Source organism: Pithys albifrons, chromosome 17, assembly GCF_047495875.1.
Source record: "Pithys albifrons albifrons isolate INPA30051 chromosome 17, PitAlb_v1, whole genome shotgun sequence".
Taxonomy (NCBI): Eukaryota; Metazoa; Chordata; class Aves; order Passeriformes; family Thamnophilidae; genus Pithys; species Pithys albifrons.
The window spans coordinates 3133212-3158909 of record NC_092474.1 but is presented as its reverse complement, the minus strand read 5'-3'; the positions used below and the strand labels follow the sequence as shown (position 1 = coordinate 3158909).

The 25698-nt window shown below is 39.3% G+C and overlaps 1 protein-coding gene across 4 annotated transcripts in view; it reads left to right on the top strand.

Annotated features, from left to right (window-relative positions):
• Positions 1 to 1850: 1850 nt before the first annotated feature.
• The window catches only part of SFSWAP (splicing factor SWAP), a 37852-nt gene continuing 14004 nt past the window's right edge, over positions 1851 to 25698 (top strand). For 2 of the 4 annotated variants that reach the window (XM_071572436.1, XM_071572434.1), the window contains exons 1-13: positions 1851 to 2246; positions 4641 to 4810; positions 5342 to 5479; positions 6887 to 6972; positions 9998 to 10223; positions 10642 to 10757; positions 11619 to 11754; positions 12142 to 12379; positions 12587 to 12718; positions 13078 to 13171; positions 15400 to 15577; positions 17406 to 17639; positions 19132 to 19322. In XM_071572436.1, the coding sequence (XP_071428537.1) occupies positions 1987 to 2246; positions 4641 to 4810; positions 5342 to 5479; positions 6887 to 6972; positions 9998 to 10223; positions 10642 to 10757; positions 11619 to 11754; positions 12142 to 12379; positions 12587 to 12718; positions 13078 to 13171; positions 15400 to 15577; positions 17406 to 17639; positions 19132 to 19322 (2199 nt within the window). In that variant the 5' untranslated portion in view covers positions 1851 to 1986. Of the gene's footprint in view, positions 4811 to 5341; positions 5480 to 6886; positions 6973 to 9997; positions 10224 to 10641; positions 10758 to 11618; positions 11755 to 12141; positions 12380 to 12586; positions 12719 to 13077; positions 13172 to 15399; positions 15578 to 17405; positions 17640 to 19131; positions 19323 to 25698 lie in introns of all 4 variants that reach the window. The other 2 variants (XM_071572438.1, XM_071572437.1) reach the window with 2 other exon arrangements.

Here is a 25698-nt window from a genome sequence, read left to right as displayed (position 1 = left end):
CTTGGAGTTCTCTCTATGGTTTGCTCCTGGTCTTTTCTTTACTCCAAATGTTTTCCTGCTGGTATAAAATTGTTGTACAATAATCAAGTGCGTTCCCACCTGTAACACTTGGTGTTCGAGTCTGCATTTGTTTCTCCAAGGTCAGATATTTGCTACACTTAGAACTTCTGCCTTCATTAAAACAACCTAAGTAATTATTTTTATAAAACCATAAGATCTGCCTGAAGCAGCTGCTTTTAGCAGGTTTGTTCACTGAGAGCTTTGAAGTATCAGGTGATTACGGGTTAACTTCCACATACCCATTGCCAAGGATAGAGATGTTCCCTTCAGTAGAATTTTAACCATCTTTCCAAGGCTATGGATTGGCATCACAATTACCTAAAAGCAGCATTATAAACCTTACTCAGACTTTTATAGTTCTCTCTGAAAGATACTGAGATACCCCATGTGTTATTGTTTCCAATTTCATGGCTCCAGATGTATAAAACACCCAAGGCCATTTCCAGAACCCTCCTTTGGTAAGTTCATATGGTAGGAGGTATTTCTAAATGCTGATACAAACTATCCATCTCTCTTCCAGTGCCCTTGTATTGTTTTCCTCACACGATCTTAAATGTTTCATTCTTTTGTGTACAATGTAGCCAGGAATTTTTCACACAGGAAAAGCCCATCAGCTCTGCCTGCACTTCTGAGCACCCCAATCCCTGGTTACAAAGGCTATGGAATAACCCCCACTGTGAATCACAAAAACCTGGATGTGCTTCCTGACAGAACTTTATCACAAAACATGCAAAGCAATGAGTTTCTTCATACGTCTTGAAGAATGATGAAAGTAATAACCCTGAGGAAGGTAATATTGAAAATTTCAAGCCAGATGACACAATTTTAGTTAGTCTTTAATATTGATAGATTAGATAGATAGATAGATAGATAGATAGATAGATAGATAGATAGATAGATAGATAGATAGAGGGCTGCACTGCTCTCTCAGTTACATCTGCTGCTTGGAATGAGACCACAGACCTCTGAAAACCAACATTCAACATAACTGCTTCTGTTTGTGCCCAGCATGGAACTCCAGCCCTCCATTTTCCATCTAATCGCTATTAAATGGCATTAATTGTGGCCTCTGATTCCGTGCAGGGCCAGGAGTAGGGCCTGAAAATCCTCGTGGGTCCCTTCCAACTCTGAATGTTCTGTGGTTCTGTGACATGCTCAGCTCTCAGGCCACCCCCTTTCCTTTCTGAGGGCAGGCTGGCCGTGGCACTCAGTGCCATGGTGGTGATCGGTCGCACACCGGACTCGATAATGTCAGAGGTCTTTTCCAACCTAATCGATTCTGTGATTGCCATCTTGGCTCCCGGGCTTTCCCCTTGAGCTCCCCGGGCACAGCCGGGGGTGAATCCCCTCTTTGTGCTGCGCTCCCCGCGCTGCCGAGTGAGACGCGGGCCCGACCCCGCTCAGCCTCCCCTGCCCGGGGGGCTCCGGGACACGCAGCTTAGTTTTGTTTTCAATCTCCGCGGCGTCATTTCGACCGACACCGCTCCCGGCCCCGCCCGAAGCCTCCTCAGCGGCCCCTCAGAGCCCCGGCGGGCGGGGCCGCCCCTGCTCCGCCCCACGCGCTCCGCACTTTCGCCACGATCGCACTCAAGCCCCTCTGGCCGAGCCCTGGGCGCTGTGACTGAGCGCGGGGTGTCCCGGTGGTGTCGCAGAGCGCTGCTGAGCCGCGTTGTCCCCCCCGGACCGCGCCATCCCCGCCGCTCCCGTGCCCGCCCCGCCGGACCCGCCGCGAATCTGCCGCGCCCCAGCCCCGCGCCGGACCGCCCCGCCGCCGGAAGCGGAAGCGCCGCCATTTTGTCTCGGGTGATGGCGGCTGTGGGGCTCTGGGGCTGGGGGGTTTAGCGCGGGCCTGGCTCTGGCGGGGACTCGCTGCTCGGACAGTCGGTGTTCCTGCGAGCTGCCGCCGCCTCGCCGCGTCCCTCGGTGATGTACGGAGGGGCAGGAGGGTCTCGACGGACTGCGGAAGAAGCAGGCCCGCCGCCCCTAATGTTGTTGTCAGGCGGGGGAGCGGTGCCCGGGCCCCCCGGAGCAGGTGGAGGTGGAGGCGGAGGCGGGAATAGCCGTGTGGAGCTGCTGGTGTTCGGCTATGCCTGCAAGCTGTTTCGGGATGATGAGAAGGCTCAGTACCAGGAGCAGGGGCGACACCTTATTCCTTGGATGGGAGACCCCAAGATCATGATCGATAGGTCGGTGTAACACAACCCCCCAGACTGTGCTGCGAGACCTCCTGTGATAGCCTCTTTCTGTTCCCCCCCTTGTGCTGTGGGCAGGTGAGGGCGGGGGATGAGCAGAGGGCATGTTCTTCGAGGGCAGCTGCTCCTGGAAAAGCGCTGCGGGCGCTGCTTTGGTAACGCTGCAGGGCCCCCCCGGCAGCGGGAACTTTGGGGTTCCCTGCCCTGGCAGCACTTGGAGCTTCCAGACAACGCGTGGTGGGTCTTTCTGCTCCGCTGGGCAGGGCAGGGCTGGCAGGGTGGAGCGGAGAGTGGGAATGGTCTGTTCTTTTTGATGCGAACGAAAAACATCCTCTTTTTCTCACTTGGAATCCAAGGGAGCCCGATTGTATTGGGAGTGTCTCCTTAGGCACGTTGTGTGTTCTCCAGGTGAGAACGGTGCAGTGTGGGCAGTGGAAGGTTGTTCATCCACCCCAGAGGAAATGGGGATTCTGTATTTCTCCAGCATAATCTGACTGCAGCCTGTTGGTGGGATACCCCAAAAGCAGTTTTTGACCTAATTACTTTTTTGCTTGTGCCATGAGTCACTGTATTAGTCAGAGTGGAGTTGGTTTTGGGTGCTTACTGTTCAAATTTTATGTCAGAGGTGGCTTTTTTTGTTGTTGAAGTGCAGCAGGCCCAGGTTCATGGCCAGAGAGAGTAATAGAATCTGCTTTGATGTTTCTTCTGGTCTCTGAGTTGTTTGAGCAGTGCAGGGTGGGATTTAGAAATGAATTCATTCAGAAAGAGTTTTCTGAATGTTTTGCTGGACAGAGGAAGATGAGAGGTCAGGTTGGTTACATTTGAGTGGAGCACTGAAAGAATAATTTAAGAGTTGTGACTGACCCTGAAAACCTCCGTGGGAAAGATGGAAAGATTTTGGTTTGAAAGGATCACATGACATACTATAGCTATTTGTTCCCTCAATTTCATCATTGCTTCAGTGCTAGACTTGATTTTCTTGTTTTGACTTAAGAGCTGTAATTGGCTTGGAAAAATGTGAGTAAGGGAAGGTCTTTCCATTTCCTTCTGTAAGACTGGAGAAAAAAGAAATGCCCTTGCACTATTTCTGTGTTTCTGCTGTTAATGATTCTTATTATTGAAATCATTTGATAAATTGAAATGAGGACAAAGGACAGGAATAAAGCCAACCTTTCTCAGTTACATGAGAATGGAAATGTTGTGTTGCACAATTGTGATCCAGATGTAGGTAGAGGCTGTTTAGGGGGTCCTGTGCAGCAGTTGCCCTGTTCACAGGTGATACAGAAATTGTAGGGAGCAAACACTAAGTATGTGCATGTCTGTGCACACATACTGGAACATTTAAATAATGTGCATTTGTGAGTTAAGGCAGCTTGCAATTGTTAATCTTATAAACTCCTTTGGAGGCTTAGATTCCTTTTATCTCCAGCAGCAGGAGGTCTTCATTTTCACCATTTTGAGAAAAGCACATTGCTATGAGAAGACTTGGGTTGAAGTTTGCCTGTGGACAGAGCTTGATTAACCAGACCCTCTGTGTTTCACTCACTTTTTGCTACAAGAATATTCACTTTCTTTGTTTTTGGTCTAGCAAGTTGGCACAAGTCAAGAGTTGTGTGTGGGAAGACACCTCAGCGGAGTGGAGTTTACTGTCACTTTACTTTCCAATCAGTTTCTCTTGCTGTTACACAAACATTATCCCAATGCAGAGCTTTTCCTGCCAATAAAACCGTTTCTTAGTGGAAAGGAACTGTACGTCATTGCTCTTTGCCGTTTTTTTGCGGTGAACCTCCTGAAATTGCATGTTTATGTTGCTGTTCCTATGTATGTGTGTCTCTCTATCACATAACCCAGAACTTATTTCCTCAGCCAAATGGCTAGGGGCCGAGCCTAGCCATGATTTTACCTCCAATGGACGCAAGTTTCTATGGTGAAGATTTCTCCTGAGAGTTCGGGACTAGCAGAAAGAAGCGAGGAAATTTCGACCGTTTGGTTCTTACGGATAGGTATTTATGTACTCGGGTTTGTGTGAATGTAAACGCTATTTGACTTCCCAGAAAAACCTATTTTTGCAAGTGCCATTGATTGGTTGGTTGAAGCACGTACGGTAAGAGCTGTTAAGGAAATGGATCCCACTTAAAAAACTATTAAAGGATACCTTTGCCTTTAATTGTAATAATTTATTAGTTTCTTTGAGAGGAATTTAGACTATTAAATTTTCGATAGTTGGTGACAAATGATTAGCAAAATTAATCGTAACTTCTAAAAGGGACTGTGCGTTAACGTATAAGTTTGGTTGTTTTTTTTTCATTATTAATGGGTAAGTATTTAAGTAGTCACATAAACCCAAGCCCTAAGTTCTTTGCATTGACCAACTGTTTCATCCTGCAGGTATGATGGGCGTGGTCACCTGCATGACCTTTCTGAATACGATGCTGAATATTCCACCTGGAACAGAGATTATCAATTATCTGAAGAGGAGGCTAGAATAGAAACCCTCTGTGATGAAGAGAGGTATTTAGCCTTGCATACGGACTTGCTTGAGGAGGAGGCAAGGCAAGGTATTTGCTCGAGGAAACTTCCTGAGTTTAGCACATGTTTAAATAAATTATTATGGAATTAAATTTACTTCTAATTTCATACTCTCTTTTTCTGATGTTATCTTGGCAGTACCCAGTGGATTCGAAAAGCGGGAGTCTTTGCCTATGTGAGAGGACCTCAGGATAGTTTAACTGTAGATCCACACAGAATTTGCCAGATTCTGAGGGCAGACTGGGATTTCAGACCCCCCCCAAAAGGCCCCAAATAAACACACTGTGCTTCATTTTTAGTGTTGTATAAATGAAATTCCTTGCTTTTATATGCATAATTGCATTAGAATGTCTTAATCCACAGCCTGTATCTCTTCAAGAAGAAATAATGGTCAGCATGTGCACATGCTGTATTTTTCTGTTCAGTTTTTAATGAAAGCTAAAATGATGAGGTGAAAACTTCTAATTTAAAAACCAAAGTAAGAATTACTACTTCTCTTTTTTTTTAATAAATCAGCTTTCAAATATGTTCTAATGTTGGTAATTGCATTTTTGTTCAAGAGGAGGAATATAAAAGACTGAGTGAAGCTTTGGCAGAGGATGGTACCTATAATGCAGTGGGATTCCGTTATGGCAGTGATTATTATGACCCTTCAGAACCCACTGAGGAGGAGGAGCATCAGCCTGCAAAACAAAGAGGTAAAGAGTAGAAATAGCAAGGATTAAATGAGAGGGTGGGCAAAGCACCTCTGTGTCTTGCAGTTGAAGGCTGAAAATGTGTGTCATTAAAGTGAAATTAAAAATTCTCAAAGCATTTCATCAAAGTCTTTATGGGACTCTGTTACTGAGTTTTTGCAGACTGTTCTTGATAAGCTGAAATGTTTTCTGTTACAGCACAGTCAATACTGCAGCAGTCAGGGAGTTTAGTTCTGCTGTCTTGCAGATTCTTGTTCAGAACACAACAGTAATTCCTCACATGGCTGTCTGTTAACACTGTGTTTCGTAGTCAGGAAGGAAAATATCACTGTAAACAAAGAATAGTAATAAAGGAGACTATGTGTTCTTAAGTTGGAATTTTGAAATGTTAATTATTATGAATAAGTCTGTCTTCAACATGGTGTGCCCTACTCCAGAATTAAGTTCACATGTTTCCATCTCTAGTTACAGTAACTTTGTATTGTTAGCATGAAATCTTAAGGAAGCTTTTAATGGTTTTTGAATGATGTCTTAGTAAAGTGAGGATTGTTTAATTGACAATTGGGTTGCCTAAGTACATATTAGTTGGGGTTTTTTACCAAGGTGAGTGCTGCAATGATGGATCCTTCAGGTGCTAAAGCTGGTTTAGAGTTCTTTACTGCTCTGTGTGTGAAGTTGTGTCAGGGCAATGTCTGTTCTGCTTGCATTCCACCAAGGGTTTTTCCTGTACTCCTTCTGATGCTCCATCTCATTGTCTCATCTGGGGTTTAATTCGTTTTAGGCTTCATAACCAAACAATGTTAGCTGGAGCTGCTGCCAAAAGAAACACTCCTGTTCTGATTTGTCTGCTGCTCCTTCCTTCTTTCCTTGATGCTCAAATTTCTCTCTGCCTTCATGGAGTTAAACTGTTCATGTTCATTAAAAAGCCAAAAACCAACACACCCGAAAGCACCCAGAAAAGGGAAGTCCCTTTGTTGCATGGTTTGTGTGCAGTAATCCCTGTGGCCTCTCATGTGTGATGAGGCTGTTCTGCTGTGCCCACAGTTCTGTGGTCAGGTGTCCATGCACTTGGTCCTATCTAGCTTGGATGGGGAAAATGAATGCAATTTCTCTCAAAGATAATACTAAAAGTTACTTTAGAAAGTAAAGTTCTCACTTCAATTATAAAAATTTGTAAAGCAAAATATTTCCAGAGGAACATTTCTGCTATAGCAAAGAACAGAATGTAAAACAAGTTGTTCTTTATAACCATATTTAAATGTCTTCAGTGCAGGTGGTGGTTATAGTTGCATTTGATAAATTCCTTGATGACACATCCTTTTAGATATACTTTATTTTAATAATTTTTGGAACATTTGAGTACTTTGAGATGTTTTGTTCTATAGCATTTTATTCTGTCATTTCTTGTAGAAACAGCTCAAACAGAAAATATAGAAGAAAATGAAGAACCTTTTGTTGCACCTCCGGGACTGAATGTACCCTCTGATGTGGAACTGGTATGTGTGTATGTTTAATGCAGCTGCCAATCTGTGACCTTTTGAGGAGCTGATGGTGCTCTACTGAGTTTGGTTATTGGCTTGAGTTTTTTCCCATTAACTTTAGTGTGGTGTATTTAAAATTATTCTAAAATAATAAATAAAGTAGGTGAATTTCAAATGTTCTTTCTGGAATTCTTGAGTTCTGTGAAGACTCTTGAATCTCTTTTTTTCTCACTGAAATGATTGCAGTGCTCATACTAAGTGCATTTAGTATCACTTGTGATATTATTTTAGTTAGTGCAGAGAAAGGACAGTTGTTCTTGGAATGGATACTTGTCGAGATGTCAAGTTTGACATTCTGAATGTAAAGGACCATTAAACCAAAAGATTACTTCTGTTCAAGAGGGTTTTTTCCAGATTCTTTTTAATTGAGTCTCAATCTGAAGGGGATAGGAATTGACCAAGTGTTTCAAACTAGCCTATTCAAGGAGAAAAGCAATAGTTTATTGCTAGCAAAGTCTGAAATAACTTGAAAGTATTACCTTATAGAAGCTCTTTGCTTCATGTGATGTCATCAGAATTTGCTACATAATGTAAACTTAATTGCAACTTCTGTATTTTTTCTACCTCCTGAAGGGAGCTGAACAGACAGACCTGCTTGAATAGAGTTTTAACCATGAGGGTTTTTAATTTTTAGCAAGTTTTATAAAAGATACTGTGAAGTCACATAATACTCCTTCTTCTAGAACTGTGATCATGGAAGTGTTAATTTACCTGTGGGCTCAATTTGATATTCTCAACTTGATAACTATGGCCAGTAAAGATACAAAGCACTCTGTTAGAATAACTAATAGTAAGCACAGGATATTTGTGTAAAGTGTTTTTCTACTTCATTAGCTTTTAATTGAAAATATTTATTCTGTTCTGGTTTCTTACAAGAAATAAGAGCTATTTAGCCAAATCAATGTGCAACTTATTCTAATTTTACTTCCTCTACTTTTCTTTACAATCTATAATGCATTTCATTAGTGTAGTGCTTACCTACCTGGTTCTAAGTTCAGGGAAGATTTTTATATAATGCTTTTAAATGAGTTATTCTTTAGCCTTATAGTGAGAACCTTGAGTTCTCAGACAGAGGCTGCTTATTTTGCATTTGGGTACTGGTTCCAAAATGCATCTGGTGGTGAAAGACTGTTGGCTTAGACAGCTCCTTGGCTTGAGTGTTGTTCTGAAACTTAGGATATATTTTCTGTGTATGTTGTAGAATGCAGTGTGGGGTTCACTGAAGTAATTTCCCAGTCAGCTATTGAGTTCCAGTATATTCACATGAACAGAAAGCAAATGTAGGTGTATTTGGTTTTGAATTTAAAACAAACAAACAAAAAACCAGCAAACATCAAAATGTCCAGACAGCAGCTCTGAAAACTTGACCTTGTATTGGGAATTCTGAGAAATTTTTTTTGTAAGCCTTGATTTGTTGTTCTAGTCCAGTCATTCAGATTTACCAGGGAACATATTTATTCTATTTTTTCACTTCAATTGCTGTGAGGGATGGAAGCCAAGTAAAGGTCACTTGTAAACTTTGAATGATTTTGGGGAGGAAGCTACAGTGCTTGGAAGTAAGTTAGAATTGAAGAATCAGCTTGCTAATGGGGAGACCTTGCTCACAGCCTGCAAGAGCAATGCAAAGTGCAATTATTCAATGGAGATGAGTCAGGCAGCACAACTGCAACAAAGGTCCAGAGGCTGTAGTGACCTGGGGAATGCTCAGTGTGTGGCAACTCCAACTGCAGCAGTAGTGTCATTCTGGAACTTAGAACAGAAAATCTGTGTCAAGGATGCAGGAGGTCTCCACTGCTTGAAACTGTGATCATGGACAAAGATGGCTCTTTTTCACCAGTGCATTTTAAGTCTGTGGAAGTGGTCTGTAAGAGGAATTTCTCAGTTAATAACTCCTGAGGAGAGATAGAAACAGTGAAACTTGACATGTGGTGTGAAAGTGTTAATGCGCAAAATGTTATCAGTTTGTCAACAACTTCATTGCCTCTAATTGAAACAATCTTTGTTACAGTTTTAGAGGACAAGGAAAACTTGTAACAACCAGTTATTTTCCATGTTCAACATGTCCTGATAAAGGATGCAGTGGTCTGAAAGCAGCTTTTAAAAATGGGCTGTTTGATAATATTCAGACTTTGTTCCCCTATCTGGAACACCACTATCTCCTGTGCTTCCAGTCTTCTGGAAAACATTTTCTGAGGTTTACAATATAGTTCTGTATCTAAACCAATAAAAATGCAAAGCTAAACCAAACCATTAGTGTGACACTTCAGTCTTTATAGGCAGACAGAATATGTGTTTCTACATTTTAGTGAGCATAAGACAAACAGCTATGTAAGTATGAAATTAAAGACAGTGAATAATGTTTTTTTCAATCATGAACTATATTTCTCTTCACTTCTTGGGTTTGATATCCTGGATGGGATTTCACAAGTGGAATGCATGGATACTGCTTAATTTTATTAATTTTGTCTTTTATTGCTAATATGTTGAAGGACTCTTTAGGGAAATGTGACAGCACATATAAATTGTAGGTCTTATGTTGGTCTTGAGTGGTAACATGTTCCTTCCAAGCAAATGCACAGTAACGAAATTCTAGTTAGGGAACAATATTTGCACATTCCAAGATAATAGAATTAAGGACAACTCTTGGGAGGAAGACCATACATAGCGAGTACTGTAACACCAAACTTACTCAGGATTTGTTCCTCACTTTAGTTTGGTGTGCAGTGGCAGAAGTAGTTGTGCTGATAGAAGGAGAGGATCTTGCAAAAGGAACTGGATGAGCAGCTGTGGAAGAGTGGGACTGTTTGGTTATTTTATAGTGCCAGCATGCTTTCACTGCTCGTGAGATCATGAAACTCGAGCTGCTAAAGAAAGCTGAGAAGGGCAGTGAATGACTGTTGTTTCTAATTCCCTTGGGAGTTCTAACACACTGTACAAGCCACTTATGAAAATACAAATGTATGTTGTATTCCTCCCACAGCCACCAACAGCAAAAATGCATGCAATTATCGAGCGAACCGCCAACTTCGTGTGCAAGCAGGGAGCGCAGTTTGAGATCATGCTGAAGGCCAAGCAGGCGCGCAACTCCCAGTTCGACTTCCTGCGCTTTGATCACTACCTCAATCCCTACTACAAGTTCATCCAGAAAGCCATGAAGGAGGGACGATACGCTGCTCCTTCTGAGAGCAAAGCGGACGAGAAAAAACGTGAGTTGCTGCTTCTCAAATGGGATGTGAGTCAGGGAAAGAGCCACTGGTCTCTTGGCTAAAATAGCCACATCTCTTTGGTGTTACCCCCAGCTGAGGCTGATGTCATGATTCAAAGTTTTCCTTTAATTGGAAGAGATTTTTTAAAGATAGACTGTTGTGGGAAACTTTCAGCTACTGGAGCTGCTATGATTTTGGGGGTTTTAGAAACACTCCTATAGCTCAAAGCCAGCAGAAGATTGGTCTGGGTACTTACATGTTCATTTTATTGATGTCCGGCAATATCTTCATCTTGTAAATAAGCTGATTCATATAAATGATGCTTAATTAAGAATTTATGCTTGTCCTGTGTCATCTTTCTCTCTCGATGCAAATTCATAGCAAACCCAAATAAAGTTCAGACATTTCTTTTATTTAGAGTCGCGAGTCAAATCTGAGGAAGATGAGGATGATGATGATGACGATGATGGAAATTATCTGCATCCGAGTCTCTTTGCATCGAAAAAATGCAGTAGGCTTGAAGAGCTCATGAAGGTACTTAACCTTATCAAAATTACTTTCTATTTTGTAAAACACCTGATTCGTGGACACAAAAATTCTGGCATGCAGGTGTTCGGGTCTTTTATTGACAAACATTTGGGAGTTTTTTTCAGACTGTAATTTCAATCTGCTTTGATAAGCTTTTGAGTTACCTTTTCTCTAGTACATAAATTGTTATTTTTCTATTTGTAAGGAGTTATATTTCTATTTTTGATGCCCTCTGGTATTGAGAGCATCACTCAAGGATTTATCCCACAAAAACCTGTGTTGAAGCAGAACAGATTAAGGTATTTAATGCGTTCTGTATGTAAGCTGAGAATTTCTTTTTAGATTTAGAGGATAAAATGTTGGTGTGAAAAAACAGTTTCAGCAAGTAGTATTTCATCAGAATTTACTACTCATTACATGTAAATTTTGCTGGATGTGTTAGTTATTTTTATTTTCTGAGTCTGGGCAGTGATAGAATAATGGGAATGACAGATGGTTGGATATATTTGAGGCTTTCAGAAGAATGGCTGTGGTGCTGTCTGATACTTAGACAAGGCAGGTTTTGTGCCTTATCCCAGCCATGTCAGTAAATGGCTAACAGTAATAACCACTTTTTTTTGTCATGCATTTCTGTTCACATGAAAGTATTTGTTGTTGTGTTTTCCACTCATTTTCAAAGGTGTCAATTTTGATACAAACGCTACAAAACCAGTAACTTCAGTGTTTGCACAGTGTTTATCTATTATCTATTAGTCTATTAATCTATTAACACAGATAAATTTGCTTTCCCAAGTACGTCGATGCCACTGTGCTTTAAATATGTACTTCCAATTTTAATCTTTTTCTCTCTTCTCAAAATTCTTTCAGCCTTTGAAGGTAGTGGACCCTGATCACCCACTTGCAGCACTGGTGCGCAAAGCGCAATCAGATAATAACTCGTCTACGCCACAGTCAACAGATGGGGCAGCTGTACAGACATCACAGGCAGAATATTCCTCTGATTGTAAGTGCTTTGTGATTAGGCAGCTGGTGTTGTGTCTTGATGAATTGTGTGTGGATGCTGGTGGGAAGAGAATACGTTAGTTTCATGCTTGATCCTGTGTATTTATTCTTTTTCAGACTCCTGAGTCTTTGAAAGTGCATTCTTTATTACCTATAACCTTCAGTACTTTTGCATTCTGTCCCTTAGTCTACGTATTTCTTATTCAGCCTAATATGAGCCTTCCTGTTTTTCTTAGGTTTTTTTTCTTATACAAGAAATCCTATGCCATTTCTTAGTGTGTTCTGTGAAACTGGATTCTCCATGTGTTCATACTGATGCAGTAATTTTTTTTTAATTGAGTGTTTTTCTTCTAATTAGAACACTATTCTTAAATGTGTCTTTTTACAGCAACTGTGGCAGCCATGTATTACAGCTACTACATGCTCCCTGATGGCACCTATTGCCTCGCGCCTCCCCCTCCAGGAATAGATGTCACTACCTACTACAACGCCTTGCCCGCAGGGGTGACTGTGTCCAGCACCACGGGGGTAGCAACAGTACCCCCCCCGCCTGGTACCACCCCTCCACCTCCCCCAGACACCACCGAGAGCAGCACTGGCTTGACTTCTACCACAACATCTACAAGGTACCACGTACAGATTTGCATTTTGCTTGGAGGGGTCTTGTTCCTGTGGTTCAGTATGGAGTGTTTAGTATATGAAGTATTATTGTATCAAGTTAACTGTATAATGAACTCAGAGTACTTCTTTTTTTTTGTTTTGTTTTGTTAAAGCAAGAGTCTGAAAGATATTAATGTTCATTTATAAAAACCATTCACTCTTGATGTTTTCAGCACAATTGCTCCAGTGGTTGCCATTATACCTCCACCTCCAGATATCCAACCTGTCATTGATAAGCTGGCTGAGTATGTTGCTAGGAATGGGGTAAAATTTGAAACAAGTGTTCGTGCCAAGAATGATCTCAGGTGAGAGAAAATGTTTATTAAACTTGTATTTTAGAAGTAGAGGTTTTCATTTTAAATATATTACCAGGACATGTGGTTTTCAAGTAGAGAAGTACTATTTGTTTTTTTTAAAAGTGAAATTCAGTGACCTACTTAAAGGTAATGCCAAAGCATTATTGCCTAAATTCTCAAAATAACCAGCCTATCAAAAAAGTGTCTGGTAAGCATGCTCTGAATATGTATCCTCTGAAGTTTAGGCATAAGTGAGACTGCTTCCAAACATCAGATAACATTCCATTTGCTGTAGAAGGTTACATGTCAAAGATTGTTGGTATTCACTATGGTCATGTGCATTTTCACACTCACTTTTCTTTTCACAGGTTTGAGTTCTTGCAACCATGGCACCAGTATAATGCTTATTATGAATTTAAAAAACAGTTCTTCCTTCAAAAAGAGAGCAGTGACAACTCCCAGGTACATGTGTGTTTGTATATACTTTTACTAAGAATGCAGCAAAAGTGAGAAAAGGACTGGTTTATCTGTTGTGTTACAATAAGACATTTTAAAAATGGAACACTGAACTATGGAGAAATTGTTCAGCAAGGGATGTGAATGCTTTTTTGTTGGTTTTTTTTTAGTTTTGTATGGCATTTAAATAAGGATATGTGAGGTGGTATGATATTTAATTCTTGCCTTTTAGTATAAGCCACTTCCTTGTGGTTGCAATGTCAAATGACAACCTGAAAATCTTTCAGCTTTCTATATGAGGGAATGTATGTTTTGTGTAGGTTTAGAGCTCTGTAGGATTGTGATTAGTGCTCTGCTGTCAGAAAGGTGAGGTGTTCCTTTTAACACCCATACCTTCTCATATGCCTCATGGTTCTTTGTACCACAGTAGCATAGAGGCTGAACTAGTTTTCTGACATGCTTTTTTCTGAGGGAGGTTTTGTCATGACTGCAGCAGTACTGGAGCCTCAGAATCTCACATCAGTTTCCTACTTGCTTTGCTTCTTCTAGTCCGTGTTATTAGAAGATGATAACCAGACTTGGCATCCATGTCTTTAACTATTCTCATGTTAGCTAATTAGATTGTTCTCTTACTGAAAAGAAAATTGCAAATAATATCAGAACTACATTATCTGATGTTAACTTTTCATGGGAAAGAGCTATTTTTTTTTTAGGCCCTATGTCATTTGTGATCTCAAGGCTTAGATTGGGGAGCCTTAAACTGAAGAAGGTAGGCCTGTGGGTAAACTCCTCGGAATTGCTTTGTGGAAAATGGAGAAATTCAATACTCGTTGCTGTTTGAAACACTTGTGTCTGATGTTTTGTTTTTATAGTGCAAAATGTTTTGAAAACATTGTTTTTAAAGATAAGCTGTGGTAAATATGAGCTTACTCAGCTGATAAGTTGCAAGCAAAATTGTCCTGTGCCACAATGCTGACTGTTATTCTAGAATGTCTTGTTTGCAAACCAGTGGGTTGAATTCATAATACTTACATAGTTATAGGGACTTGTTAACATTTATTTGGGGGGATATTGTACACTAACCAAAGCATAATGATAAAGGTTTCATTTTAAATGTTCAAATGAGTACAGCTAAGAAGCAACAGAAACTGGTTTAAGTCCCTGGAGGTCAAGTGTTGCAATGCATATTTTTGTATTGCATGGCTTTGTAGATAATACCATTCTCTTCAATTTTTTTGGAATAATGATTTCAATATTATCTTTATGCTTTAGTAATATATGTACAGGCAACTAATGCAATTGATGCTTCTCCTTTTGGCCATTAAAGTTAATAAGAAATTGTACTACTGGCCTCAGTAAATACAGGATGAAGTCTTTGATTTCATTGTGTTTTTCCCCTTTGAGGATTTTCAGAAATTAGTTCTGTTGGTCAGGGAATGGCTGCAGGGAAGTTCTGCTCAATGTCTCAATTTCAACATCAAATGTACTCAACAACAGCCAGTGGAAACTATTTATGGAGAGGCACATTTTAGTGTTCAGTTACTTAATGTCATCACCTGACTCATCATGTAAATATTTTCAATGTTCTGTAATATCCATCTTGAGATTTTTATACTGTGAGGTCAAAGGTCCTCCTGAATGATTCAGTCATGTAATAATATAACCAGGAATTCTTTACTCCCTTAAAAAACCTCAGCATATCTGTACTGTATCAAAAAACATTGCTAGACCCAATGTTCTTCAGCAAAATGTTGGAACAAGTCAACCTGTGTTGATCTCTGTAAAACTTGATTCTGTGAAGAAGTTACCATGCAATTGTACATTAGGAAAAACATGTTGTAAGCTTTCATTTTGTCCACATTAATGGGTCTGGTCTGGGACCCTGGGGGGTCAAGACCTTAAAGAATGTACTTTTGGGAAAAAAGTAGTTGCTTTTAGGGTCTAATTTTTAAAACATAATTTTAAAGCAGTTTTGGCAAAGGTGTGTCAGCTGAAGAACATTTTCTGTGCTGTAAAATAACATGTTCATAGTGTAGGTCTGTGGGTTTTACAGCCTGTGGGTTTACATTAGGCAGACTTATGGTCATGAGTGCTCAGTGATACAAAATTAGCTGTTATGTGATTAGCTGATAATGTGATTTTTGAAATGGCTGGCAAAATTGCAGCTCCACAGACACTACATTAATTATTTCATAACTACCCAGTTAGTAATTCTGCACATTTCTTTTGAAAAGGGAGTATCTTCCTCTGAAGATGTTCCAGCAGACACTGCCAATGATACACCAAGTGAAACTCAATTTGCAGATGAACATGCACCTGAAGATGCTTCTGAGCCAAGTGCTAAAGGAGTTCCAGGAACTAAAAAGGATGTTCCTCCTCCTAAAGCTGTCAGTGATGGTAAACTGGTGAAAGGTATGTTAACATGATTTATTGGGCATCCAAATATCTGTTAGCATATACATAAGAAAAAAAAGAAGGCAAGAGAGCAGCTGGGGAAAGTAGGGGAAAGAATTTCATCATCTGAAAAATACATTTTCACTGAGGGCATCAAAAAAGGACAGACATAAGTAATTTGATTGCTTTCATATTTCTTCCTTATCAGACTATCAGGTATTTATGGTCTGACAGAGTAAATTGGTTTACTTCAGTTTTGTGCAAAGTTGAAGGCTTTCCTCACTGACCCCAGCAGAATCTTATTTTTGTCATTTTAAACTTGACAGCTGCAAGCTCTGTGCAAGAAAGAAGTCATTCATTCTGAATAAAAGCAATGGTCTGATCTGAAAGCATACATATGGAGGAAGTACTCTGGGCTTGTTGCTCTGTCTTCCTGTGTTGGACGATAGTCATGCTGGAAAAAAAGACCCTTTTTCATGTCTAAGTGGAATGTTTTTCCTCTTGCAGTCGTAGCAGCAGAGGGACAGAATGGGAAGATCTCTCTGGCAGCCAAACAAAATCAGCTAACACACTATTAGTGTCCTGAGTTAGGGAAACTGCTATATCTGAGAACTGATTTCCTGGCCCTATCAGGAAAAGATACCTTAAAAATTCTCTTCTTTTGCAGTAAAAACTAGAAATTTAAATCTTTTAACTGTGACTGGCATCCATTTGTGGGGTGAGGCAGAGAAAGCAACCAGGAAAACCACTCTGGACCTGTGTCTCTGTGGATGGAAACTGCCTTCCTATCACCTCAGTGACTTAATTGCTCATAAGTTTATCTACGACCTGTGTTCCTTTGGAATTCTCTCTTCGTGCTTCTCACTGCACTTCCATTCTCTCTCCACAGCCTGCAGGTTCCAGGCTCTTTGCTGTGGTTGTCTCACTGTCCTTACTCTGTGATTTCTTCACTGGGCAGCTTGAGTAGCTTTCCTGGGGAAGGAGCAATCTTCCCTGTCTTCAGAGATGCTCTGTTAAAAGAATGCAGTGTTCACCAGAAAATGATATTGTTTCTTATTGTGTTATTAATAAATGGCAAACTGGAGCTTGTGCTTTAGTATTGGTAATCTGCTCAAGTTTTGATGATGGAATATAACAGTGAGTCATTTCATGACACTCACATTCCTATAAACTTATTTTCATTTCCTTTAATATGGTACAAATACCACTTTATTTTAACCTAAGTACAGTACTTGGCTGCAAGACAGACATAACATCTGCACTAGATTTTTCTTCTGCCTCTGAGGAAGTAAAATCCCATTTTAGGATCTGTTTTGTCACATGAAAAAGTTGGAAAATCACTGTTGTCTCTTCTCTTGGAATTCTTAAGGTCTCTACTTCTGAGCATATTTCCTGAACCCAGAATTAGCAGAATCAAAGCTTATATTTTATAAGCCTTGCTATGTCATTTAATTACTGCATTTAAATCTCTTAGGATATATACGCAAAAGGCATCCTCAGGAAGATACACATTGCAGCAGACCATATGGTAGTAGGTTGCTTTGCTTAAGATGTGTGAGAAATTCCATTTTTTATTCATAGAAGTTTCATTTTGGATAAATGGGTTAGAGATTAATGCTGTATTTTTTTTCAGATCATTACACAGCAAACAAAGTTTCCAACATTTGTTTAAAAACAAATTTGTAAAAAAAATCATTGTGTTGTCCTTTTTCCCAAAATGTAAGGATGATGAAAAATCTTTGGTTTTGTGCTGTAGACCTGCATGAGCAGTGGGTAAAGTAAGGAAACTGAACCTGCTTTCTACTGCAGTCTAATTATGTGTGAAATCTTACCCATTCCTTCACAGCATCATTTGCTCCAATAAGCTTTGCAATCAAGGCCAAAGAAAACGACCTTCTTCCTCTGGAGAAAAACCGTGTTAAATTAGATGATGACAGTGATGACGAGGAAGAGGAGGGAAAGGAAGGCCAAGAGAATGCTAATAGTGCTTCAAACCATACTCCAGCAGTTGCCACTCCTTGTACTGCTCCTGAAGAGAAAAAACCTCAACTTACGCAGGAGGAATTGGAAGCTAAACAAGGTACTCCATGTGGCCCTGAAAACAAAATGAAACATTGAGTCCTTCAGGCAAACTGCAAACTGTCCTATGAATAAGTGTGATGTTTTAGGTGTGTTGAATCTTTTCTGTGTCATGTTAACAGGAATCAGAATTCTTTTCTTTTCCCACAGTTTCCTCCTTATTGTTGAGAATGAAATCTTTGTTGGTTGCTCAGCTGAAATCAAACTTTTAACACCCTGGTGTTGAGCACGTTGCCCTCGTGCCTGATCTTTCTGAAATTTAGTTTGGTTTTCCATTACAACCTTCAGTAAAACACTAACCTTTTGGTTTCCAGTTTGCATTAACAGAGCCCAGCAAAGGCATTACCTGCTTCTCATTTTCTTCAGAGAAGAGTGAATTGCTTCAAGCTATTTTTCAGTTATGTAGCACTGCCATATAGACTAATATCACCTTGTTGATGTTTATTACTCTTACAATGCCATACCATTAAGTCTTTGTGTGGGTTTTTCATGTTACTGTGTTTATGTGTGTAAGGGCAGAGGAGCAGACTGTGTGAATTTGAATGAAAAGATGTTTTAAAATAATCAAATTTCCCCCATTCCTCCCCAGGGCTGTTTCACTATTAAAGTGGATATTCTGTCAGTATTTACCAGCTTAGTATTTCTCACAATTATGAGTATGCCACACATTTTAATTTTTTTTTTTTTTTGCTTCTAAGTAGCAGTTCTTTTGTAAGCTGCAGTAGCACAAAGTATGCTATGGTAATACATACCTAAAGCAAATATGAAATATTTTTATGGTAATAAAAATGAAGTGTAAAACATGTTTAGAAAAAGCAGTGTGTCAGAAAAACTGTGCAACTGAACAAACCCCTCCATTTTGTACACATACAGAACACAAAAATGGAACTGTAAGATGAAGATGATGAGACAAAATAGCTGTTAGGTGCATAGTTAAATCAGTTGGCTTATTCTCTTTCTGTAATCACATACCAATAATTGTTGGCTCTAGCAATGATGAAACAGTTTCTGAAAATTTCCAGAGCAGCCCTTTCTGTAAACATTTTAACATGTATAAATAGGACTGGAAAATATTAAGATCAGATCTATGGAAAGAGCAATCTGGAGAGCTTGTATTACTTTAAGTACAAGAAAAAGCTTCTGAATTTACAATGCTACTTTTTTTTAGATAGCTTTTGTAAATAGAAAATGACAAGTATCCTAAATAATCAGGATTGGGTTTTCCTGTGGATTTTTTTAAGTTTAAAAGATTTTAGTTCACCTGTACTGCTTTTCATCAAGCAAGTGATATATCTATAAATTAAGATGCTTGGAATTTCATAATCTCAACCTGATATGTCCTTATTGTGTCATTGAATGGATGTATTAGAAAGGCTTGAGAATGGCTGGAGAGACTGTTTGCTTGTTTGTGATTTTCGTGTGTGTTTGTTTCAAGGAAACCTAAGTTCCCCAAACATTACTCTCTAACCTTTATGTTTAATTGTCTTTCTTAGCAAAGCAGAAACTAGAGGATAGATTAGCAGCTGCTGCAAGGGAGAAGCTTGCACAGGCCTCCAAAGAATCAAAGGAGAAGCAGCTACAAGCAGAGCGCAAAAGGAAAGCTGCACTCTTCTTGCAGACCCTGAAAAACCCTCTGGCAGAGGCAGAAAGTGAGAAAATTGAAGAGAATCCCTTCAGTAATGAGGTAAGCAGGAAATAAATTTCTCTTTCTCATAAAGCTGGCAGAAAACTTGACTCTGGAGTGTGAATCTGACAGTGTGTTATGGAGTTGACTGAAGAGATGGAACTTTTCTAAATGGGGAGAAATTCGAATTTTAAACAGTGTTAATCTTATTCAGTTATGTCTCTCATCTGTCATTAAAGAACTGGTAGAGAAATATGCTGCACAATTCTGAGGTCAGTTAGCAGGTGCAGAAAGGAAAAGGACCTCCCACATTTTAACTCTGTGCTACTGGTCCATGTATTAGAGTGCTCACCTTTCTAGAGTATTGGGATATTAGTTGTGATACTTACTTATTAAATGTGTATTAGTTATTTAATGTGTATATTGATGGTTTTGATGCATGCTGCAAAAACAAATATTGTTGGGAAGTAGAACCTCAGTTTCCTGGTTTGGCTTCCAGGAAAGCCAGTAAAGAAAAAACCACTGGCACTAATCAAGTATAAATGTCATCTCTGGGTACTGATGGGAAATTTTAAGATATTGATTATGACAGACTGGTTACAAGAACTGTCTACTTGGCTTTCCATCATTTTCTTTCTCGCAAAGAATTCCAGTCACTAACAAAGAATTAATTGCCCAGTTCTCAATTTTTCCAAATAAATCATGGATTACCCCTGAAAACACTCTCAAGAGAACAATTGAAAGGGGCATGCCTGCAGTTTAGGTGATCCATATCAGCACAGAGTAGCAGGTATGTGAATTAAACGTGGTCACATCCCAGAAGAGATCCTGTTTGAGTTTCTCATTGCTACTGCTAACAAATTTTCCCTGACACAAGTGTTGAGTACTGCTGTTCAGTTTTATATTGAAGACTGAATGCAAAGAGACAATGACAGTGCAAAACTCCCCAGACTTGCAGTTCTGCTCTCCTTCTCAAGGGAATTTGTGAAGGACAGATATTTCTAAGCTAAGGTTCTTTTGATATTTTTATTTAAGAGAATGCCTGAAATAACCAGTGACAGCTGACTCTTTTTCAGAAGAGCAGATGAATGTTCTTTCTCAAATTTGAACTTACTGAAGTTCTGAACTGAACTTACCAAAAGCAAGTGAACTTATCAGCAAAGAGCCACACACTATCCCAATTCTCAGTAAACTGATTTTCTAGAAACTTCCTACAGTTTCAGAAAAGGCATCTATTTTTAGTTACACAAAGAATTCCAGTGTATTTAAGAATTTTTAAAGTAAGCAGTTTCACTACTTCATACCAATGGAAATGCTTTGGCATTGGTTTCTTTATTGAAGGTTTTATTTAGAATTTCAGTTATATATTTAAATGCTTCTGATGTGACCTTGCTTTTTTAAAATGAAATTGACTGTTGGATTGTACTGTTTTAATGAAGAGTAAAATGCCATAATATCTCTGGGAGTAATATTCCTGTATTCCTGCCTAGTGTGGTAACTGGCTTGCTTATGCAGATATATGCATATAGATTTTTTGCATATAAAAGCTGATTTTGGAGCATGAATGTTTTTCAAGCTGTTGTTCCATTTGCTATATTTGAAAAAGCTTTCATCTCCATTCATTCCAAATAATCTGCCTTTTGCCCTCCTTGCCTGCTTTGCCTATTTGTAACAGCCCATTTGAGTCAAGAAATTGTATTGGAGAAAGATGAGTGAAATCATATTGAAGATTCCCCATCCCTGGAGGTTTTTAAACGCAGATTGGCCGTGGCACTGAGTGCCATGATCTGGTAAAGGGGCTGGAGTTGGACCAAGGGTTGGACTCGATGATCTCCGAGGTCTTTTCCAACCCAATCGATTCTATGATTCTATGATTTGTTAACCTCTTTTTTATATACACTGAGAATCCAGAAAGCAGCATCATGTCTGAATCAGAGTGTAAATAAATATGTACCACTGGTTTGTTTGCCTGAGCTTTTCCAGTTGTGTTTCAGAAACAAGGAGATGCATTTAAAAACACTGATTGCAAAGGTAACAAGAGGGTGACTACAGTGGCTGTAATAAAGTATGTGAAAAAGGCAAGAGAGAAGGATGTATAAAATTAATTTGGTCAATGGAACTAATTGGGGAAATTAAATAAGAAAATATTAATCAGAAAATTAATTAATCTGAAAACGAAGGAAAAAAATGAAATACTTACATGCACTGAAAATGTCATTTATTGTATTTCATCTCCTGTTTTGGGGGAAGGAGCATCCAATGAGGAGTCTGGGACACAAAGATTGGTATGCACTGGTCATAGAGGTAATGTAGTGGCATGGTTTTTGTAGCTTAAAATGCATCTCAGAAATTGAGTAATGTCTGAGATGTATAAAAAAGAGTAAAGAGAAGCTGAGAATGTCCATTGGAGGTGCATAATTTCCATGACATTGCCCCAGCCTAAGAGCTGTATCAAAACTAGTAATGCTTTTTATGTGTACACACAGTGTACATTTGTGCTGAAAACCTGTTTATCACACTGTGCAGAAATGCATTAAATGTGCAAAGCTTTGTGACCTCTGTCAGATTTTCCTGATACCTTGTATTTCATGAAAGAAACACTGCTACTGAGTATACATTATATCTCTGAACAAAATCGATTCTGCTAACTGCAGGTAAAGGACAGTCAGTACCACAGAACACTTTTAAGCTGTTTTAGCTTCAGCTGAATCTTAAAAACAGTCAGTTCTATGTTTTCCATAGCTGAATCATTTCTTTTATATGGTTTCCTGTTTTTCTTTAAAGTGAAATGAAGCAAAAGAAACAAAAGGCTGAAAAATGAGCTGGAGCAGTGAAGCAGCACAGCTTTCCACAAATGGCTCCTCACTATTCTTGCATGTGTTACAACAGTACAGTTGTGCATAATATTTCCTCAAACCAGTACTTGGAAAAATTGGAGTTTAGCTCAGTTTCCAAAACTGACCAAGTTCCAGTGACCTCGTGTCTGGTGAGGTCTGTGCCCTTTCTCAGGACATTGGTAAACAGTAACTGGGTGACATCTCCCTCCTTGTGTTTACATGTATAATTCATGTAGAATCTTGTGTAATGAGCAAATGACACCAGCTGGCATATCTGTCAGTGTCTCTGAAGAGAAGCTGCTGTCATCCTGCAGTCAAACAGGTTTCTTGCCCTACAACAGAAAGAGCTTGTAGTTTCAGTAACTGAGTTCTTCTAGCCATGCCAAGCTGGAGTACTCCAGGTTATCTGGAGTGCTGCATTGAACTGCTCTTTTAATTTTAAAACAAATAAAGGTAAGGTGTTTCATTATTTAAAATGCAAATATTGTTCAAAATTATTAAAATTAATTTATAAAAAATAAGGTTATATTTCTATGTCCTTGGTAGCAGGCTTTGGTATGGATTGTTCTACTAATCTCTCATATTTTATACTATGTCAGAAATGTTTTAGGGCTGACAGTGCTGTGATGGGCATGCAAAAGACAGTTGGTTATACCCAAACTGTTACCTCTGTAAACCTTATCATCTGATTTAAACAAGAAGAGAAACCCACAGTCATAATGCTGCAAAACCAGACAAGCACATGATTGGAAAGTGACGTTATTTTAATGGCTTGTCCCAAATGTCATCTGTTGTTGTGCCTCTGAATATAAAGATTCTGTGGCACAAAGCAAAACTTTCCTTCTTTTGTCTCTTTCATCTTCCCTGTTTTGAAGCCACGTTTTATCATTCGTTTCTGTAGATGGCTTGTCCTTCCTTTTGTCCTGTATGTAGCAATTATTTTTTTCCTGTGGAAGGTAATCTGTTTACAAGTGAAATAGAAGTGTGCCACCTTTAAAACTGTTATGCCCTTCTAGTTTTGTCAAGCATAACAGGGTTATCAACAACTGTAGGCTGTGCATGTCTTTCACACTGATTGCTGTAGTTGATCCTACTTCTTTAGGAGTGGACTGTAGATATTGCTGCATTCCTCTTTTTGGAAAAATAATGTAAATATCACTTTAGGTTTGCCTATTTTCTTTAATTTTTGAGCAAAACGTAATTGTCTAATGAAAACCATCCAATAAGTAGTTAAAGAAAAAATGCTTTTGAATATTTCAGAGCCATTCACTTCTTTACTTTTTTTTCAGAATCTATATCTATAGGTATCTATATCTTTTCTTTAGCATGGGAGCAGTGGCTGAGTTTATTTGCTTGTGAATCTATATGTCCCTTTGGAAAAACAAGATAAAGGAAAACTATAAAATGTCACATTCTGCTGTGGCATTTGGGGGGTGGATAACTTGTTGGCATTTGGAACTTTCTTTATTGCAGTAACCCTACTACCAAAAGCTACAAAATTGTAGTAATTCCTTATAGGGTAAATTCTTTAATTGTTCTTTAACAGGAGAGAAAAAGGTAAATATCAGCATCTACCATTTTAATGAAGATTGCTGAGGAGTTAAGAATGTTTTTGCGTTGACTTCTAGTCTTCAAAGCACTCAAGATACAAAGGCATGTTGATCCATATAACAAACAAATTCACAGCCTCTGATTTCTTTACAGCTGACCCTTCAAAACTGAGGATGCAAAATTTGGTCTGTTTCTGAAGACCTTACCCTGGTCACTGAGCTGTCAATTGATGTGTTTCAGTGCAGCATCTTAACCCTGATGAAACTGTTGGGTCTGAGAATTGAATCTGATCTATAGGAAATATTTTTATCTCTTCTGTTTAATAATTTTGGGCCAATTTATTGAGAGTAGGACTGACAAACTTCTGAAAAGAAGTAATTACTCACATACTGCAGAGAGAAATAAATAAAAAAATACACTTCGATTTCTGGTAGACAGTTGCTTATTAATTCTCAGTCAGGGAATACTTCATAAGCTTTGGGGAATCTGCAGTAAAAAACACACAGTGGTAGGAAAGAATCTGGAGTATTTTCAGATTTTAATGAAGTAAAAGAATTGTTGATTAACTCCTTACAGTTTTGACATTCTCCACTCTTGCAGTTTTGATCTAACGTAGTGTTCCAATTGCTGAAAAGGAAATATTAGCCAATTATAAAGGTATTAGTAATATTATCAATAATGTTCTTTGCCAGTTGGTTTAGTTTGAACATGCTCATGTTTTGTTCTGTTGCAATAAGCACGTTTTTGTTCACTTCTAATTTTGGCTGTGTGTATTGATTAAGTAGTGTAACCCCAGAATAACTAATGTATGTTCTGGGCTTATGAATACTGCAAATATGCAAATAACTTGTAATGAACTGAAGTGCTCGTTTCTGTTCTCATATAGCTATAAATTCCCCCTATTACAGAGTTCTTTCCTAACCCATTCCTGCCAAACAAAGAGTTGTTGAATCATCTTTTAGCATTATTTTAGTCAGACTTGCTTCAGTCATGCAAATAAAATGCTGAAGAACAACTCTGCCAGTGAATTTGTCTGTCACTGTAGCATTTTATAATGGCCCAAAAAAATGTGCTGTTACCCAAAATGGACAGACAAGTGAGATTCAGTGAATGTTATCTGACCATTTGCAGTTTAGCTTCTTAGAAAAACTCTGAAAAAATGTCAGTGCCTCATCTCTTGAGATGCATAATAAAATTCATCAGGTAACCAGTTTGTTTCCTTGCTTCCAAAACTCTTCTACTGAGCTGCAGTTTGGCAGAGCCTGGTCAGTAAAGCAGAGAGGTTTTGCCTTTTGGAAAGGCTTCGTAATATCCCAGTTCTGTTCTTGATGTGCCTTTTTTTTTCCTTACTGATTTTCTTGTTCTGCATTCATGCCTCCAGTTTTAGTTCCCATTACCTTATTTTGCCAGGATCAGTTCTCACTAGTAAAAATGCAAACCACTGACAACTTTGTCTCTTTGCCAGACGCTCCAGACAGTTTATTTTTTTTCCAAATATTTTTAGTCAGCAGCATTATTTATACACTTAAAAATTTTCATTGTGGCCTAGCAATTTGCTGATGTGCTTTCAGTGAGCTCTGTGTTCTACTCTGATGGTGAATCAGGTCGTTTTGCCATTGCTTTTTGATTTGACAGCAACCAGAGTTGCCCCTGAGGGAAGCAGCACATTTGTTCAGGTGATCATGTCATCATCACCTGAGCTCCTGGGCTCAGTGGTGGAGTGGCTGTGACTTCTCTCTGGGTGCCACCTGTTGTATTTCACTGCACAACCTGCACATTCACCTCAGGGTAGCTAAAGTGACTTCTCTGTGGTTTCCCAGCCATGACTTATCAGTAACCTGAGCAGTGGTGTCTGAATCTCCAGCCAGCCATGCTGCAGTTGTGCTTCTTGGGGGTATCTAGACAGCTCTGCCACTCCTTGGTGTCAGCTTCCTAAAAGTCACAGAGAGCCCGTGGTGTCAGCACTGGATGCTTTTGGTGGATACATAGTGGGGCTTAGCATTGTGTTTTTTTTAGTTCAGGTTTGCTGAGAGAATCATTCTGTGTGA